At 44.1% G+C, this 19,701-nt stretch overlaps 1 protein-coding gene across 5 annotated transcripts in view; it reads left to right on the top strand.

The window, feature by feature from the left end:
* DGKZ (diacylglycerol kinase zeta) overlaps window positions 1–19,701 on the top strand; it is a 228,865-nt gene that overhangs the window by 41,617 nt on the left and 167,547 nt on the right. For 2 of the 5 annotated variants that reach the window (XM_070760434.1, XM_070760414.1), the window contains exon 1: window positions 4,375–4,930. The exons of 2 other annotated variants lie outside the window; for them this stretch is intronic. In XM_070760434.1, the coding sequence (XP_070616535.1) occupies window positions 4,731–4,930 (200 nt within the window). In that variant the 5' untranslated portion in view covers window positions 4,375–4,730. Of the gene's footprint in view, window positions 1–4,354; window positions 4,931–19,701 lie in introns of those variants that run through there. One more of the 5 variants, XM_070760442.1, reaches the window with a different exon arrangement.

Below are 19,701 nucleotides of genomic sequence, written 5' to 3'. Positions count from 1 at the left end.
TGAACACTCGTTAGTCCTTACTAGAGTGGATGGCCACAAAAATGGTATTCTAAAATGTAATAATAAAACAAAAATGAAAACAGCAGAACATTATAAACAACATGAATTCCTTTCTGATTATTATTAGGAGCCATTATACTGCAGGGATAAGGAAATTAGCCCTCAGTTCTATTGTACTATAATTGTTTTTCCCACTGACCTCTTGATTAAAGTGATTGAAACAAACATTCTTCAAATATTAAAATCAACTTATAAGGCCTTGCAAAAATGGATCTAAAAGCCTCAACAAACGAGAGTAGTGGTTAAGGTGCTGGCCTAGAAACCAGGAGACTGAATTCCACCTTAGGCATGAAAAACCAGCTGGGTGACTCAGCCCAACTCACCTCTCAGATGGTTGTTATGAGGAAAATAGGAGGAGAAAGGAGAGTTAAGTAGATTTGCTGCCTTGAGTTGTACAGGAAGTCCTCAACTTACAATGGTTCATTTAGTGACCGTTCAAAGTTACAACACCACTGAAATAAGTGGCTTATGATCATTTTCCAACACTTATCACAATCCTTGCCACATCCCCATGGTCATATGATCAAAATTCAGAGGCTGAGCAACTGAGATCATAAGTTGAGGACTGCCTGTATATGGGGGAAAAAGGTGGAATAAAAATCTAAACAAACAAATAAAAACCCAGTGAGAAATACTAGCACTATTAGATCAAGATTCTTAAAGTTTGCAGAAATAATAGTAAAATAAACCGAAATAAATCAAAATAACTGAGGGGACAACTACTCAAAGCAATCTGGTGAGTTTTAAACCGATTCTATAGGACTGTGATTTGGAAGAGGTGGTAAAAGCTTAAATGGAGTATCTGTGACCCATTACTGCAGTTATATCTTTTTCCAAGCTTCACACTCCTAATGCTACTACCCAGCTGAAGTATTTTTTTTTTAAGTAGAAAAACTCTGATACCCTGGTTGTTCATTAAGACAGTATTCTTGTTGAGAAAACAGGATTACAGCATGACATTTTGTTTAATCTATTTTGGAAAAGTAAAATATCCAGAATGAAAGTACGGTGATTAAGCAAAATCCCTAACAAGAATTTCTGTCTGGAATCTACAGTATATGTTCATTCTGAAATTTAGAGTATATCAATGACGCATTGCATAGTAGTGTTAAGAATTATATAATGTTCTACTTTAAAATGAAACACATCTGATTCTAGTTGCAGAATCTTAACATAATTTCAAGGTGTTGTAATTTAAAGTGATATTGCTTGATATGCTGAGAGTGCATCTACATTTACATATTATCTAGATGTTTTGGAAAAGCTGCATGCTTACACAGAATTACTTTTTAGTTTCCTTTTATTTATTCTCTGCAGACAGTGATTCTCTGCTGTAGCAGACCATCTTCGGCATTCTATTTGGTGGGAAATGTAGAAATCAGAATGTATAATCAGGAAAAACTATTCAACAGCCAGGCATCCACTCCCACTATATGACAAATCCATTTAATGGACCCTGTTGCAGTGACAAGATTAGACGCTTATACCTCTAATCAGACAGCACTGGTCTCCAGACATTCAAAATGCTTGATAGAGTTTTCTTCCCTGTGATACAGACTTGTGTGCTCACTTAACAATGGCACAATCAGCTTTAACAATACCAATTTTTCCTTCTTACTTCACAAAGTTGGTCTTATCTCACCTTCTCAGCTATAACTTATAACTATATTAATATAAAAGTATTCCCCAACACCCTTATTCTAACACTGACTTGGGATGTGTAAAATGTATTTCATTTCCTATCTATTATACTTGCACTTGTTACATGTAGATATGATCCAAGGTGTGTTGGGAAATATGGGCTCACCCTTATTTTGTGGTTATCACCTATGTTCTGTTGCAATTGTTTCTCTCTTTCTGTTTGCACTTTCCTTTAGCACTTTATTTCCTGAGTTCCTTTCATATCTGTGCTTCCTCTTGTTCTTTCTTTTTGTTACCAGCTTCTCTCTCTTCCAATAAGAGCAAAGAGAGGTGAGCAGGCCTCTATACTCGAAGAATAATGGTGCCTGTGTTTATGCTGATTCACGTTAACTGTATTTTAAAATATATCTATTTTATTTTACATAACAACCCCATTTTTCTCTCACTGCAGTATCTGAAAAATCAGGAGTGATATTGAACTGGCATTTCTTGGTTTACTTACACTTCAAGTGAAACAATGGTTACTCAGCCGCTACAGAACAAAAGTATATTAATCTATAGTCATAAAAATGGGGGGATCTGATAGCCCCAGTCCTATTAGGTAGGAATTATTAGTCTGAAATAGGAACATTTCCCCCATCCCAATTTAAATCCTACATCAGTCCAATCACTCAAATGCATTTGATGAAGCTTATTGCCTTTTACAGAAATAATGCGTATTAGTTTGAAAAGATGCTACCGGACTATTTCTTCTTTCAAAAATCTTTTGGATGGCAGTTCTCCTACTCTAGTTGCAAAATTATGGCACAATCTGCCCTGCTTCTCTCTGTGCCTTTTCTTATTTGTTTGTTTGTTTGTTGTTTGTTTGTCAAACATGTATAGGATAGCAATGGTTTGTTTAAACATAACATAAGTAAAAAGTAACGATACAAGAGGACAATAGGACAGTAGAACAGGGACTGTAGGCACAGTGGTGCCCTTAGGCACACCCTTTACAGATCTCCTACAAATGGGGAGAAGTCGACTGTAGACAATCCAAGGTTAAAGTTTTTGGGGTTTGGGGAAGAAACCAGTCAGATAGTGCATCCCAGGCATTGATCAGTCTGTTGCTGAAGTCGTATTTTCTGCAGTCAAGTTTGGAGCGGTATACATTTAGTTTGACTCTATGTGCTCATGAATTGCTGCGGTTGAAGGTGAAGTAGTCATTAACAGAAAGGACATTTTAGTATATGATGTTATGAACTACATTTAGACCAGATTGGAGGCGATGTAGTTGTAAATTGTCCCAGTGGTTCCCACAAGGGGGCAATTTCATTTTTAATGGGGGCAATTGGAACCTTGTTTAAACCTAGTTAATGGCCTTTTAGGCTTCCTCTGGGTGAGTAGTTCATTTTTGAATAATAAGAATTATATGTCATGGGGGAGGGAGGCCTCAGGATTTTAGAGATGTTTAGGTGAGTCATGGCCAAAAAAAGGTTGGGAACCACTGGTCTAAGTGCAATAATTCAAGTCTGGTGGAATAAGGTATTTTGTTTCCTTGCTATGGCATCTTCCCATTTCACTGCATTTCACCTTGTTTGAACTTGGAAAATGGGCAGAAAGACCCAGTTTATGGAAGCCAGGTAACCTGAAGTCATCCAGATCCCCAATGAATGTACATTTTGTTTGAATGGATATGTATGTATGTAAATAGGTTTTTTAGTTTTTAAAATGTAATTCTTAATTCTAATTTTAATTAATTATACTCCAATGTATACTGTTTTTATATGCTGCGAGCCGCCCCGAGTCTTCGGTGAGGGGCGGCATATAAATTTAATAAATAATAATAAAATAATAATAATATCCTGGCTTTGCGACAACTGATTAATGTTCCTCCACACTTTAAAGGAGGGCAGCAACAGAAGCACGCTGTCTCCTTGCCTCACAGAATGTCACACTAAAATGTAGGACAGCACCAAAGCAATAGGTGCCGGATAGGAATTTCATTTTATTTTATTATTTATTTGTTTGTTTGTTTATTTGTTTGTTTTTTTATTCAGTCAGTCAGTCCAATTCACCAGTGTTTCCCAACCTTGGCAATTTGGATATAATTGAACTTCAATTCCCAGAATTCTCCAGCCAGCATTTGCTGGCTGGGGGATTCTGGGAATTGAAGTCCAAATATCTCCAAGTTGCCAAGGTTGGGAAACACTGCAATGCACAATAACACACAATGAAGGTGATAGAGGACACCTTTGAGGAAATAGAATTAGAGAAAGAATAGAAGAGAGAACATAGGATAAAATAAATCAGAATAGAAGAAAGATATAGGGATAGAAGAGAAGATATATGGGATATAGGAGAGACAATAGGACAGGCTGTACAGGGTCAGTCAAGGTTATGTTTTCCTGGCAAGTCTCCCAACTCTTGAGGTAAATTCGCTACTAAGCCTCTCTCAAGGTAAATCTAGCAAACTGTAGCTAACGCTCCACTTCTCCGGCCCGTCTTCTGCGGCTCTAATTCATCCGGTCCCCGCAGCCAACGGTTGTGTGCACACAGGCGGCCGGGCCCGAGGGTTGCAACACGTTCCAGGAAACGGCAGGTGGAGCCACCAGCCCGCCTTTTTCCGCCCTCGCTTAAAGCAACGAGGAGGCAACTTCCCGGGCAGCTATCTGGGGTCCTTGGGCGCTTTACCTTGCTTTGTATTGATACTTCCTGCCCGGCTCTAATTTCTCGGCGAGGAGCCGCTGGGGAATCGAGTAGCTTGGAAGCCGAGCATGCACCGCCCGCCTCGGGGATACGCTGGTCTTTGGGACTCTCGTTTCTTCGGCTGCTTTGAAGGGAAGCGTCCCGGATAAGCCCCCCGGGCAGAAGGGCAGCACTTTCCCTTCTTCCGCCCGCTCGCCTGTCTTGGCGGTGCAATGAGTCCTGCGCTCCAGCGAGAGACCCGCACTGTCTTCGGGGCTTAATAGCCGGCTGCTCGCCCCCCGCGGACATGACTGGACCTTTCCCGGGCAGGTGAAGAAGGGAGAAGCGCGGCCAGCGGGGTTATGGAGCTGCACGAGGTCAACGAAAAGGGCTCGAATGGCGGGGGAGCCTCCGCCGCCGCTACCGCCTCCTCCCCCGTTGGCTCCAGTTCGCCGTCCACCGCTAGTTCGGAGACGTCCGTGTGCCCGGAGCCGGACAAGATCTCCACGCTGGGACGGAGGCACAGCAAAAAGAGGTTTGGGCTCAAGATCTTCGGGCGCAGGTGAGCGAGAATGTGGCCACCCACGTTTTTAAAAAGTGTGCTGGTGTTGAAAGGGGAATGGGATAAGGAGGGCACACTCACCCGTTGTTCTTCACGCAGCGAATCACAAAAATAATGCAGTGGAATAAAATGGTTGGGCTAGTTTTGTGGCTTCCATGTGTTGTGCAAAACTTAACTATCTTTTGAGTAGTGGGAATATCGGTTGTTGTGATGCACGCAGATGTTTCCAATCTGAGGCAGGTGTTGAAGCTCAGTTGACAACGCATGGGTTTGTTTGTTTGTTTGTTTATCTATCTATAATCTATCTATCTATCGTTCTATCATGCTGCCAACTCCTGAAGGACTCTTGGCGGCTTCCAATGAATAAGAACAATACATAAAAACAATATTAAAAACATTAATAAAGCCCAGCCAGCTTACATGCTCTCACGTTCTTAGCAATTTAGGTTCCCACTCACTTCAGGTTACTTCGATGTGCCCCAAAACACGCACATACAGACAGGTGTATATTTGCTTAGATATGAAATAGGGATTCTTGTCTGTGCTGTGTTTTTGAATGTAATTAATAGGTATCAGTGGCAAACCTAGACAGCATGCTTAAAAGCAGAGACATCACCCTGTCAACAAAAGTGTGTATGATCAAGGCTGTGGTTATTCCAGTTGCAATGTATGGCTGTGAAATTTGGACCATAAGGAAGGCTGAGAGCCAAAGAATTAAGGCCTTTGACTTATGGTGCTGGAGAAGACAATTGTGAGTCCCTTGGACTGCAAGGCGATCAAACTGGTCAGTCCTAGAGGAGATCAACCCTGACTGCTCTGTTGAAGGCCAGATCCTGAAGATGAAACTCAAACACTGTGGCCACCTAATGAGAAGGAAGGACTCACTGGAGAAGAGCCTAATGCTGGGAATGATTGAGGGCAAAAGAAGAATAAGACGACAGAGAACGAAGTGGCTGGATGGAATCACAGAAGCAGTAGGCGTGAGATTAAATGGAGTCCAGGGGATGGTAGAGGACAGGAAGGGCTAGAGGAAGGTTGTCCATGGGGTCACGATGGGTGGTTCTTCCTTTTCGCTGTTCCCCTTCAATTTATTTTGGTACATTGGACTGCGATTTAATCTCTGATCTCAACTAATGCTGTTTTTCTTTTGGTGGAAACATAGGCTGGGTATTTTTGTAATTAGTCAATAGCTTTCAGTGGAATTCAGGATCTGCCTTTCCTTTTCCAAACCCCATTTACTCATCTTTCTCTTTACCCAATTTATTGTTGAATTAAGATGTGTTTATAAATACAGATTATAGGGTTCCCCAACCTGAGGACCCTCTGATGGATTGATCAGAATTTCCCATCATTTACATTCATCATAGAAAATTTAGATTGGAGATGACTGTATAATCCAATAACAAAGTTAGGTATAAATTCTAGAACAAAATGTTAGTGCTCAATTTGGAAATGGTGAATTAGATTTGTGTCTGTTTTTCTTGTTAGCACAAGGCAATATAGCAGTATCCAGATATATTACTGTGTTATTTGAATTTTGTTTCTACTTTCCTGTTGCATACCTTTCAACATTATAACCACCTTTCCGGCAAGCAGACATTTGGTATATAATCTTTTGATACCTTCTTGGAGTTCTGTGCCACACATTAAAATTATTTTGCTTTATATGGAGAGAGTCTAATGTTTGAGGGAATTCATAATTGTTTAGTTTGAAATATGTTGGTCTTGGATCAAAATAAATAAAGTTGACATTTTTTTCGGCCAATAGTGGCAGGCTTTTGAATTTTTTCTAAAAAACAAAACATTGTAGTTTGTTAGCTATAGTAATTATATAAACTTTGTCAGAGAAGGAAACTAAAGCACTCTTTCCATAGCATACAAATATAATAAATAATAATAATTATAATTTTTGCAAATGCTGACAAATAGTGGTATATGATAGGAGGTTTTATGAAAGATCAGCTGCACTAATCCAAATGTTATGGAAATGACACTTTTTATTTATATAAAGAACCAGTACTTAAAGTAATAGAAATGTGTGTAGCCAAAGTTTATATTCTATTTATTGTTATGATTTATATAGTATAATCTGTGTATTCTATCACACAGTACATATGCATTTGGAATTATGGAAGAAGTCACAAGAGGAAGTGGCTTTCCATTTTACAGAAGGGAACTCCTAAAGCTTAGAACATTTGGTAAACTCAGAACACATATGGGCTACATTGATTAAGAAAGTAAGCCAAGCTTATTAGGACAGAATACACAGATGGGAACCAATATAAAATTCAAGCAAAGACAGTGAGAAGGGTACAAGAATATTTTTATGCGTCACATACACCAGGCCTGCATAATTTGTTGAGGGGAAGAGGCCATATGGAAAAATTAAAAATCCTTGTGAACGGCAAAGAGATAACTGGAGTGCTGATCAGCAACTAGCAGAGTAGAGGAAGCACTAGAATCGACAGTGTCAGCAAGGCTTGGAGGTGTTTGACAGTGTGTATTTTGGGGTGGTGGCAGTGGCTATCAATTTACTATTTTAAAAAGTTACCAAGTTTTTATGCAGGTCTGACATAACACACAGCAACACATGAAAGCATGAAAATGTGGAGGAGTTGGCATTACAACTTGGCAAAAATTACCATTAAAGTTAGGGCTTCCATCTACAACTCCAAACATAGGTAATGTACAGGATGTCTAAAAATAATTTCATTTCCAAACCAGAGACTGGAACTAAACAAATTAGCTAACGGCTCACTTAACATCCTAGTCTTAAAGCCTGAAACAGATGAGTATAGGCAGGAAAGTTTTGCTGTCTCTGTTAGAATTGACGATCTGGACTGAACTCACTCAAATTCTCCTTGTCTTTTCTTGTGTGTGTACGGTAAATCATTGGAATGCACATGTGTACACATTTATAGAATTTCCCTTGCCCAGTATTACTGCCACTGAAGACCCATTTGTGCAAAATAAATCAGCACTAGATAGACTAGGACTCACATTGTTCCCAGCGGTCAACTTATTGATACTGTAAAAGTACAAGGATGGAGAGATAAGTAGATCTCAGGTGGATAGAAAGTAGTGCTAGCCATGTTCTCCCACTAATGATCTTTTAAAAAGGAAATGATGCATGAATTACAGTTCTCCGTTCCAAAAGAAACCATTGTTTTGTAATTCCTGGGAGCTTTGCTAGGTAATCAATTGTTGAAACCTAGGCACTAAGTGCTATTTGTTCCAGCCATTTCTTTCTTTAAAAAAAGAGTTTGTTGTTTTTGAAATAGGAAAAACATAGCAAATTTGATTCTTTGGCTTAGGCATTTCTACTCAGATAGAAATATGTGACAATGATAAACAGCTATTTTTTATATTAAATTTATTTATTTATTTATTTATTTATTATTTAGATTTGTATGCCGCCCCTCTCCGCAGACTCGGGGCGGCTCACAACAAAGTGAAAACAATTTACAACAAATCTAAATTACTGTTTAAAAATATTTAAAAACCCCATTTTCTAAACACACATACATACAAACATACCATTCATAAATTGTATATGCCCGGGGGAGATGTCTCAGTTTCCCCATGCCTGATGACAAAGGTGGGTCTTAAGGAGCTTACGAAAGGCAAGGAGAGTAGGGGCAGTTCTAATCTGCAGAGGGCCGGGGCCGCCACAGAGAAGGCTCTTCCCCGGGGGCCCGCCAACCGACATTGTTTAGTTGACGGGACCCGGAGAAGGCCCACTCTGTGGGACCTAATCGGTCGCTGGGATTCGTGCGGCAGCAGGCGGTCTCGGAGATATTCTGGTCCAGTGCCATGAAGGGCTTTATAGATCATAACCAAAACTTTGAATTGTGACCGGAAGTTGATCAGCAACCAATGCAGACTGCGGAGTGTTGGTGAAACATGGGCATACCTAGGTAAGCCCATGACTGCTCTCGCAGCTGCATTCTGCACGATCTGAAGTTTCCGAACACTTTTCAAAGGTAGCCCCATGTAGAGAGCATTACAGTAGTCGAACCTCGAGGTGATGAGGGCATGAGTGACTGTGAGCAGTGAGTCCCGGTCCAGATAGGGCCGTAACTGGTGCACCAGGCGAACCTGGGCAAACGCCCCCCTCGCCACAGCTGAAAGATGGTTCTCTAATGTGAGCTGTGGATCGAGGAGGACGCCCAAGTTGCGGACCCTCTCCGAGGGGGTCAATAATTCCCCCCCCCAGGGTAATGGAAGGACAGATGGAATTGTCCTTGGGAGGCAAAACCCACAGCCACTCCGTCTTATCCGGGTTGAGTTTGAGTCTGTTGACACCCATCCAGGCCCCAACAGCCTCCAGACACCGGCACATCACTTCCACTGCTTCGTTGACTGGACATGGGGTGGAGATGTAAAGCTGGGTATCATCAGCGTACTGATGATACCTCACCCCATGCCCTTGGATGATCTCACCCAGCGGTTTCATGTAGATATTAAATAGCAGGGGGGAGAGGACCGACCCCTGAGGCACCCCACAAGGGAGAGACCTCGGAGTCGACCTCTGGCCCCCCACTAACACCGACTGCGACCAACCGGAGAGGTAGGAGGAGAACCACTGGAGAACAGTGCCTCCCACCCCAACCCCTCCAGCCGGTGCAGAAGGTCGATGGTATCGAAAGCCGCTGAGAGGTCAAGAAGCACCAGGACAGAGGTTCCGGTGGGCAAAGGCTCGCCATGCCGCGGTCTCTCTCGGCACCTCTACAGCAGGGCGGAAATATTACATTTCCAGCCTCAAATTTCAAGATAGGGGACACACAGCAGCAGCAGCAGACAGCTTTCTGGACATTCCATCCTGGATTAATACATTTTCTGATGATATTATGCCGTCGTTTCAGAAGAGCAGCGGACCCACCATCTCCTCACTCCTCGAACCGGAACCGGATGGTTGAAAACTTGTTTTGTCTAAACTTTAGAAACTTGTTCATCTGTCCCTGAGCTCACTCTTCATTCTCGTCCAGATCCCATTTAGTAAATTTAGTAAATAGCTTTACTTGTGGAAATGGGTTGAGTATTAGGCGTTTGGGTGGGTAAAGACTCTGTTACATTTTTTCCTAGCATAGCACAAATCCAAGTAGATGACCTAAGAAACATAGTAAGCATAACTTGTCAAATCTAGTAGAACCAGTCCTGTACTGATGGATCGTTGGAGAATAATTAGGAGAATTTAAATTCCTAACAGATCTTTCATTTCCCACCTCTAATTCTTAAAGAATGAGACTTTTCCTTCCTATCCCAGCAACTGATTTGCTAGTCTTATAGGGACTGGAAATAAACCAGGACACCCATATTGACTGAGATACAAAAAGAGACTTTGCTGAATCATTTCTGACTGGGACTGCTGCTGTTCTGGTGTTCCACATTAATACCCTGTATGTCCTTGTTAGGAATATTGCTTGTTAAGATAATGAACAGAGATTTTTCCTTTTTTGATCCTTTCTGGTATAATTAGCACAAGGCTAATTAGGTCTTCTGTTCCTAAAGTTTGAATTGTGCCAAGGCTTAAAACCAATTATGCTTTCTTATTTGAGAAAACTGGTACAGTGGTACTTCTACTTACGTTCGTTCCGTGACCAGGTTCTTAAGTAGAAATGTTTGGAAGAAGCAGCAATTTTTTCCCATAGGAATCAATGTAAAAACAAATAATGCGTGTGATTGGGGAAACCACAGGGAGGTTTGAACTTGCGAGACATTTTCTTTTAGAACGAGCTGCCCTGGACACAATGCCAAGGAACACGATGGAGGTACCGGTATAGGTACAGGTGTCAGATAGGACGCACGTCTTACGGTGAGGTGCAATTTGGGGACTATTTAAAGTCACGGCAGAGAATTGAGGGGACAAAATGTTTATTTCTTCCTGGGGTGGGCATAGCAAAAAATAATTGAGAAGCGTTGAGCTATGGTAAGGTACGGATCTGCTTCCTCTTCAGTTCCCACCCATCTATATTTCTCCCCCACCACCACTCCATCTTTGCCCTTCTGGTCATCCTGCATTCTATCACTTCCGCTCACCCTACCAGCTCTATCCCCCAGCTTTGCCAATGTTTTCCTCCCATTGCTGACAAGTCATATCCAGCCTGATTTTTCACAAAGTTGGCAGCCTGAGCCTTTTTTTCCCTTAGGCCATATGTGCCCTTATCTAAACCCTATACAGTGGTATTTCTACTTATGAACTTAATTTGTTCCATGACCAGGTTCTTAAGTAGAAAAGTTTATAAGAAGAAACAATTTTTCCCATAGGAATCAGCGTAAAAGCAAATAATGTATGAGATTGGGGAAACCACAGTGAGGGTGGAGGCCCTGTTTCCTCCCAGGAGATTCCTAGAGAGGCTCCAAGGAGGCTTCTCCCCAGATTTTCCGGCCCTGTTTCCTCCCAGCAGATTCCTAGAGAGGCCCCACGGAGGCTTCTCCCTCCCGTTTCCAGTTACAGTTTCAGAGGTTCGGGTTTGTAAGTGGAAAATGGTTCTTGAGAAGAGGCAAAAAAATCTTGAAAACCCGGTTCTTATCTAGAAAAGTTCGTAAGTAGAGGCGTTCTTAGGTAGAGGTACCACTGAATATGGCCTCCCTGCTAGGGTTTGAAGCCTTGCAAAGCCTCATGAGAAGGCCTCACCCCAATTTGGACTGACAGGAGCTTAGTGCAGGATGGCCAAAAAAGGCAGAGACAGGCAGGTAAGAGGATTGAAATGCCCCTGTGGTCACAAGCGTGGGTGGGCTGCCAAGTGCCTGAATTTTGATTGTGTGAGCAAAGGGGTGCTGCAGAGGTTATAACAAATTGTCCTAAAAGAATATGAGGAATGCTTTTATCCTAAGACAGTGATGGTGAACCTTTGGCACGGATGCCACAGGTGGCATGTGGAGCCATATCTGCTGGCACGCGAGCCGTTGCCCAAGCTCAGCTCCAGCATGCATGTGCACACTGGCCACTGATATTTGGCTTACACAAAGGCTCTGGGAGGGCATTTTTGGCTTCCGGAGGGCCTCCAGGGGAATGAGGAAGCCTCTGGAGCCTAGGGAGGGTGAAAAACGAGCCTACTGTGCCCACCAGATGTGGGGAAATGGGCTGTTTTTGGCCTCCATAGGGGCTCCAGGGGCACAGGGGAGGCAATTTTCGCCCACCCCAGGCATTGAATTGTGGGTGTGGGCACTCGTGCAGGTGTGATAGTATGTGTACTCGCACTTCCGGCACTCGAGGGGAAAAAGGGTTGCCATCACTGTCCTAAGACATTGTGGAAATCCTCTGTAGCTTCTTTAAAAGATGCCTTGGAAATATATTTGATAAACTAGGGGTTAAGACAAATGTGGAGCAGGCTGTTTTAATCATTTGTCTCTGGTTTTAGCCTTCAATCTCACAGGCCTTGGAAGATCTTAGCGTACATTCTATTTCACAATGACTAGGATTGTGAGACTGATCCCAAGATCATTTCTGTGCAGCTGCTATGTAGGCTATTTGGAAAGCTGAGGACTGTGGATTGCAAACTTTTGAGACGGTGTTAGCCCTAAGGACTAAAAAGAGAACTCACGCTTTACACCCTGATACCTGAGGTGGTGACAAAACTGAAGACTGGAGATGCTGTATTTCAGCATCTCAAAATGGACAAACCGGATTCATATGTAGCTCCCTTATCCACTATGAATTTTGAGACAAGGTTGTTTGTTTCTCACTTCATCCGCATAGGTGACAAAGTGAGAATACAAAATAAGAGTGTAAATGGCTTGAGAGAAACATGTGGACAAACAAGAATTCTAGGGTGAAAAGGACAATGGTTAATCAACCAGTAAAGACAAAATCTTTTATCCCTTTTAGCTAAGAATAGGATAAGCGATACCCCAATGAAGAGATGGATATTGTTTCCTGTGACTGTCCTTTTCATCTTACACTTTCCAATCTTGCATTCATGTAAAAAAGAACCTTTGTATTATTCATTCCAGCAGATACTGTGAATGTATTTTGTTTGCAAAATTCTAATCCATCTTAAAATTCTTCAGCAGGATGTTTCTGGCAACGCACATGGAAAGCAAACCTAAGGTATTCTAAGATTATTGTGGTATTGCTGCTTTAATTTCAGTACCATTTCACTACACCGACAGAAGACCTCAGTGTGGGAGGCTATTGCTGTAGATTAGAAGTGAGCTGTAATTTCAGCCTTGAGGGATGTAATTAGAACCCAGAAAACAGTGCCATGGTATCTGATTAGCCTGTCAACGATATATTATGGCAAATGACTGGGCTTGAATAAAAGTCATGATGGCTGTTGGCCAACTTCGATATGTAACCATATTAGCAGATATTTAAAGAAACAACTCCGGTGAACTTTCCATTGTGACATATGAAGACATTAAAAATGCAGTGGTATAAATATATTTGTGGGTGGCTGGGGCAAGGAGTCTTCAGTGCATTGTAGTCTTTGGTTAATTTGCCTTTTCATTGGTCCTAGAGTTTCCTTGGTTACATATACAGTAGGCCCTAAAAAATCCAAAGGTGCTTGTGAAAGATGCGGATGTGTGATGTTTTGAAAGGGTACATGTGAGAATTGCCTTTATTCTGTAGAATAGAATTCCTTATTGACCAAGAGTGATTGGACACACAAGGAATTTGTCTTGGTGCATATGCTTTCAGCGTACATAAAAGAAAAAGATACATTTGTCAAGAATCATGAGGTACAACACTTAATGATTGTCATAGGGGTCAAATAAGCAATGAGGAAACAGTCAATATTAATAAAAATCTTAAGGATACAAGCAACGTTACAGTCATACAGTCAAAAGTGGGAGGAAATGGGTGATAGGAATGATGAGAAAAAACTAGTAGTAATAGTAGTGCAGAATTAGTAAATAGTTTGACAATTTTGAGGGAATTATTTGTTTAGCAGAGTGATGGCGTTCAAGAAAAAACTGTTCTTGTGTCTAGTTATCTTGGTGTACAGTGCTCTGTAGTGACGTTTTGAGGATAGGAATTGATGTTTTGAGGATAGGAATTGAAACAGTTTATGTCCTGGATGCGAGGGGTCGGTAAATATTTTCACAGCCCTCTTTTTGATTTGTGCAGTATACAGGTCCTCAGTGGAAAGCAGAAGGAAGGCAGTAAATCAGGCAAGGTAAAATCTAAACCTAATTAAATTCCCACACAGACTTAAACCTCAGTAGATATACTAAAATAATCTGTTCTATTACTAGCTTGCCTACTTACTGCTAGTGTTTTCTTCAATTGTAATTAAACCTATGAAATCAAAGTAGTAATTGTTGTTGTTGTTGCTGCTATTATTATTAGCCTAAATCAATCCACTGCAAGATGAAGGATTCTTCAGTGAAGGTTATGGAGCATTCTCCGTACTGAAGGAGCGGGTCCAGCAGTCACATGGGGTTGCTCATGTCCAATCCGGTGGAACTGAGCCTAGTATTAAAAAAGCTTGCCGGATCCGCCCCTTCCCCAGAATTCGCTCAGTTCGCATATCCTGCGGTTGTATTGTGATAGCTCGTTCAACATTCTAACACCTTCCCTTCGATCTTTCCTTCAAAAAGTAGTAAGATTTATTGTCTTTATTTATTTACTTGCACTAATTGCGCCAGCCGTTTAAAAGAAAAAAAGACAAAAAGCGGCTCGGCTTTTTTCCTTGGGAGAAGTTGCGGTTTCGTTTTCCCCCGGCGGTTTTGCCGGTTACGATTCCTGCGGCCGCTTGTGGATTCTTCTAATCCTTTGGCCTGGAGGTCCTGGTGCAAGTATTTATCTATTGAATTATTGATTATTTATTGTATACAAATATTTAAGGGCTTAAGAAATACCTCCTGCGGAGTGAGACGCCTTCCAGTCTCCTGGACTTAGTCGATCGCTTTTCCTTTAAGAATTCTACGGAGCGATTTTTTCGGCGCGAAGGCCTTCGCGCCCCTTTTTTAAATCTAGGCCTCTCGTGTTGGCCTCCTGCCAGCCGCGTAGGCCTCAGTCCACCGCGTGGATCCCGGAGCGGGCCTTGGGGGTCCCAGGCTAAATTCTCCACCGGCTAAGCCTCCAACCAGAGTGCCTTGGTTTACTTAATTATAAAGTTTAGGGAGGCTGGCCCCGCTGGATTTGGGGGCACGAACTCTGGGTTTGCCCAGATTGTCCTCAAGTTTCAGCAGCTTCGAGGCCTCGAAGCAGGATCCATTCCTCTTGGGAAGTCCTTGAAATTCTTCTCCTTATTATTCAGTTATTGGCTCAGCCTTGTCTTCTGTTAATTGTCAGACTATGGCTACTTTTCCCAAGAGAGGCACAACTAAAGGTCCCAGAGAGGCCAGGCCTACAGGCGATGAGATTACTAGTATCCCCCAGGCCTCTTCCTCCTCTTCTCCAGGGGCCCGCCCCTCGACCAAGGTCACCAGGGCCGAGAAGAGAAGGGACCTAGCCCTACAAAAAATCCATGACAAATCAGCAAAACGTTTGAAAGTGCAGGCCCAAGTAATCAGTAGTCAAGACCCACCAGAGGCCTCTAGTCTGCCTCCTTCTGGGGTCCCTGTGTTATCTCTGGATGAGCCAAACCTAGACAGACCCCAACCTAACCTATGGGGCATAGGTCCAGAGGAACCAGATATTATTGAAGATTCCCCCCAGCCAGGATCCTCCCAGGCCTTTAGGGATTCTTCTGCCATTTCTGCTGATATTTCCAGTTTACCTCCTGAGTTCCAATCTATTTTTGCTGTGTTGTCCAAAGCCATTGATGCCAAACTCTCCACCATCAATGAGCTTCCCTTACCTCTTCCTCCTTCTCGTCCCTCCCGCCCTTTGGGTTCCTCCCCAGCGGTCAGAGCTCCTATTCAGGATGATTCAGAATCCTCCCAGGATGAATATGAGGATGTAGAGGAGGATGAGGACCCTTTTCAGGGCTTATCAGATGATGAGGAATCCCAAATAAAGGTCCCTCCTCCAATTACTATTTTTCCTTCTCAATTATTCAAATCTCTCCTCCTCAAAGCTAGAATTTCTACGGGATTAGCGGCCCAGGAGAAACAAGCCTCCACTTCCACTGATCCCCCGGAGGAGAATTTACCTTACTTCACAGAGGAACAGGAGGATAACGAGGTAATTCCTATGCCTAAATTGTTTAAAGATGCCTTACTCAAACAGTGGGATTTTCCAGCCTCTGGCCTTAATCCCTCCACCAAGGACAGAAAGTTGTATAAACTCTCCTCTTCCTATGAAGAGCTTCTATCCTTTCCCAAACCAGATGAACCTGTCAAGATTCTTCACTCGGCAGCGGCTGTGCCAGGCGAGGCGGAGGAAGTCCTCCGCCCAGAGGACAAGCGCATCGAGCAAATGCTCAAAAGAGGATTCACCGCTGATTCCTGGGCCATTAAAAGTTCTGCAGCGGCCTCCTTTTTCTCCAGAGCCATGCTGCTGTGGCTTCGCCAACTTCAACAGCACATTCCTCCCGATGACTTGAGAGGTCAACAAGACTTCAACAAGGTCTTTGCAGCTGCCCAGTACGTGGCTGATGCCACCTTGCAATCTACTAGATTTTCTGCTAAGTCTATTGCAGCTTCTACAACGGCAAGAAGACTCCTATGGATTCGCCCTTGGCAAGCGGGAGTTCGCCAAAAGTGGCAGTTATCCCAGGGCCCCTTAAAGCGCGACCTTCTCTTCGGTGATCTTCTGGATCCACTCCTCACGGAGACCACGGACAAGAAGAAGGTTTTGGGTCCAACCACGAAAAAGGCTACCAAAACGCAGTCTTTTCGTCGCCCAGGGCGCCAGCAAGATCAAGCGGCTTCCTATCAGAGATCTCCAGGTCAGTATTCCCCCCGCTTTCGTTCCCAAGGTAGGAACTCCAGGGGTAGAGGGTTTCGCTTCCAAAGGGGAGCTTCCTCTAACAGGGCTTCAAAAAAACCTAGATGGTAATCTTACCTCCATTCCCATAGGGGGTCGCCTAGCTCATTTCGCCTCTAATTGGCGTCTCACCTCCAAGGACCCTTGGGTCATTGACACAGTTCAAACAGGCCTTCTTTTAGAATTTATTTCTCCTCCCCCTAAACGTTTTATTTCCTGCCCTTCTCCCAGGTCATCCTCAGATTGTAACCGTATGGAGGAGGCCATTTCTCATCTATTGTCCATCAGAGCCATTCAACCGGTCCCTTCCGGTCAGAAGGGCCTAGGTTTTTACTCCATCCTATTTATGGTTCCAAAGTCCTCCGGAGGTTGGAGAGCCATTTTGGATTTAAAGAAACTAAACCTATTCATCAAATATAGGAAGTTTAAGATGCACTCCTTGCCTTCTATTTTGGCCGCCATTCACTCGGGAGATTTCATGGTCTCCTTAGACCTCACTGAGGCCTACCTTCACATTCCTATAGCCAAATGCCACAGAAAATTTTTACGTTTTTCCTTTCAAGGCAGGCATTTCCAGTATAGGGCGATGCCATTTGGCCTTTCCTCGGCCCCTCGGGTCTTTACAAAGCTCTTGGGGTCCCTGGCGGCCTATATCCGGGCGTCTCCCATCCACATTTTATGTTATCTTGATGATATTTTGATTCATGGGAACTCCCTAGAGAGAGTGAAAACAGACCTTTCTGTCACCATGTCAGTCCTCCAGGACCATGGATTTTCCATCAACTTTGATAAAAGTCACCTCCAACCTTCCACATCCATTTCTCACCTGGGATCCATTATTGATTCAAAATCCTCCCAGGTTTTTCTCTCTCCCGAGAGAAAACTCAGTATAGTGGAGTTAATTTCTAACATTTTATCTAATTCTTCAGTATCCATAGTTACTCTATCTTCCCTTTTGGGGAAGATGGTGTCATGCATAGGCATCATTCCCTGGGCTCGCCTTCATGCTAGGGAACTCCAGTGGCTCCTGTTGCCTTTTCAGAGATCGGGGCACAGCAACTCAAATCGACGCATTGTCATCCCACTGAGTGTTCGCAGATCCTTCAAGTGGTGGAAGTCTCCGGCCATGGACAGAGGATCCCCGTTCAGGTGCCCGGATCAATTTGTCATCACCACAGATGCCAGTCTATCGGGATGGGGCGCCCACGCCCAGGGGATGATAGCCCAGGGCACGTGGTCCCCGGAGGAAGCTTCCAGGCCAATCAATTGGCTAGAGTTAAGAGCCGTTTCCCTGGCTCTGAAGCATTTCTCTCCTCGCATTCCCAACCGGCACGTTCTCATTCTCACCGACAACATTGCCACAAAAAGCCATATCTGCAGACAGGGGGGCACGAGATCCAAGGCTCTCATGAGGGAGGCCCTCAAGTTGGGCCTTTGGGCGGAAAAACATCTCCAGTCGCTCCTAGCCGATCACATCTCGGGGAGTCTCAACGTCCAGGCGGATTGGCTATCCCGAGCAACGATAGACCCAGGAGAGTGGAACCTCCATCAAGACCTGTTCCATCAAATCACCCTCAGATTCGGCCTACCAATTCTGGATCTCTTCGCGACCAATGCGAACGCCCAACTCCCTCGCTTCTATTCCAGATTTCCATCCCCGGGAGCGGAAGCAATCAATGCCCTCCGGAGTCCATGGCCTCCAGGCCTACTCTACGCATTTCCTCCAATTCCAATCCTCCCGGACGTGATTCACAAGGTCCTCACCGAGAGGGCCCGAGTAATCGTAATCGCCCCCCATTGGCCCCGCCGGCCCTGGTTCGCGGATCTCCAACAGCTGTCCGTCCAGGACCCTTGGCGACTCCCCGTTTCGGGGGATATGCTGCGGCAGGGGGCCTTTTTCCATCCAGACCCGGAGTGGTTCCACCTCACCGCCTGGCTGTTATCAGGAGAGATTTAGAACTGCGTGGTCATGACCCCGATTCAGTGGAGGTCATTTTAAAGGCCAGAAGGGGTTCGACCAATCGAATCTACGACCACACGTGGTCCAAGTTTCACCAGTGGTGTCTACAGGAAGGTCTCTCCCCTCTGTGCATCCCCATACACAGAATTATTTCCTTCCTTATGCAAGGCTTCCATAAAGGACTTTCCACCAGCACCCTCCGGCGTCATCTGGCAGCCATTTCATCTGTCCTAGGGGGCCCCCGCAGACAGCCTCTCCGATCCTTCCCTGAAGTTCAGGAATTCCTCAAGGGCATAGCCAACCTCAGACCTTCCAAGGTCCACAGGTATCCTTCCTGGGATTTGCCACGGGTTCTCCATTCCCTCACGCAGGCACCATACGAACCCCTAAAATCGGCGTCCCTCAGGTACCTATCCTTTAAGGTAGCATTCCTGGTGGCTATTACCTCTGCCCGACGCATTTCGGAGCTGGCTGCCCTCTCAATCAGGCAGGACCTTTGTCAATTCCATCAGGACAAGGTAGTCTTGCGACTGGACCCCACCTTCTTACCCAAGGTCAGTTCCATGTTCCACAGATCTCAGGATATTGTCCTACCTTCCTTCTGCCTCCAACGAGACCACCCCTTGGCAATTAGATGGCACACCCTGGATCTCACCAGAGCGCTGAGAATATATATCCAACGCACAGGACCCTTTCGGAGGTCAGAAGCACTTTTTGTAGCCTATCATCCCAGAGTCATGGGGGCCAAAGTGTCTTCTACAGTAATAGGCCGTTGGATCAGAGGGACTATATCTAAGGCCTATGAGTCGGCCTCCCTCTCAGTTCCAAGGAACATCACAGCGCATTCCACCAGGAGCGCAGCCACCTCGGCCGCTTGGGCGACTCAAGCCCCGTTGGAGGAGGTCTGCAAAGCAGCCACTTGGGCCTCGCCAAATTCCTTCATCAGGCACTACAAAATTGATTCTTACGCTTCAGCGGACGCTGCCTTCG

Source organism: Erythrolamprus reginae, chromosome 1 (genome assembly GCF_031021105.1).
Source record: "Erythrolamprus reginae isolate rEryReg1 chromosome 1, rEryReg1.hap1, whole genome shotgun sequence".
NCBI lineage: Eukaryota > Metazoa > Chordata > Lepidosauria > Squamata > Dipsadidae > Erythrolamprus > Erythrolamprus reginae.
The sequence above is the reverse complement of the archived record's forward strand: the minus strand, read 5'-3'. Positions and strand labels throughout refer to the sequence as shown.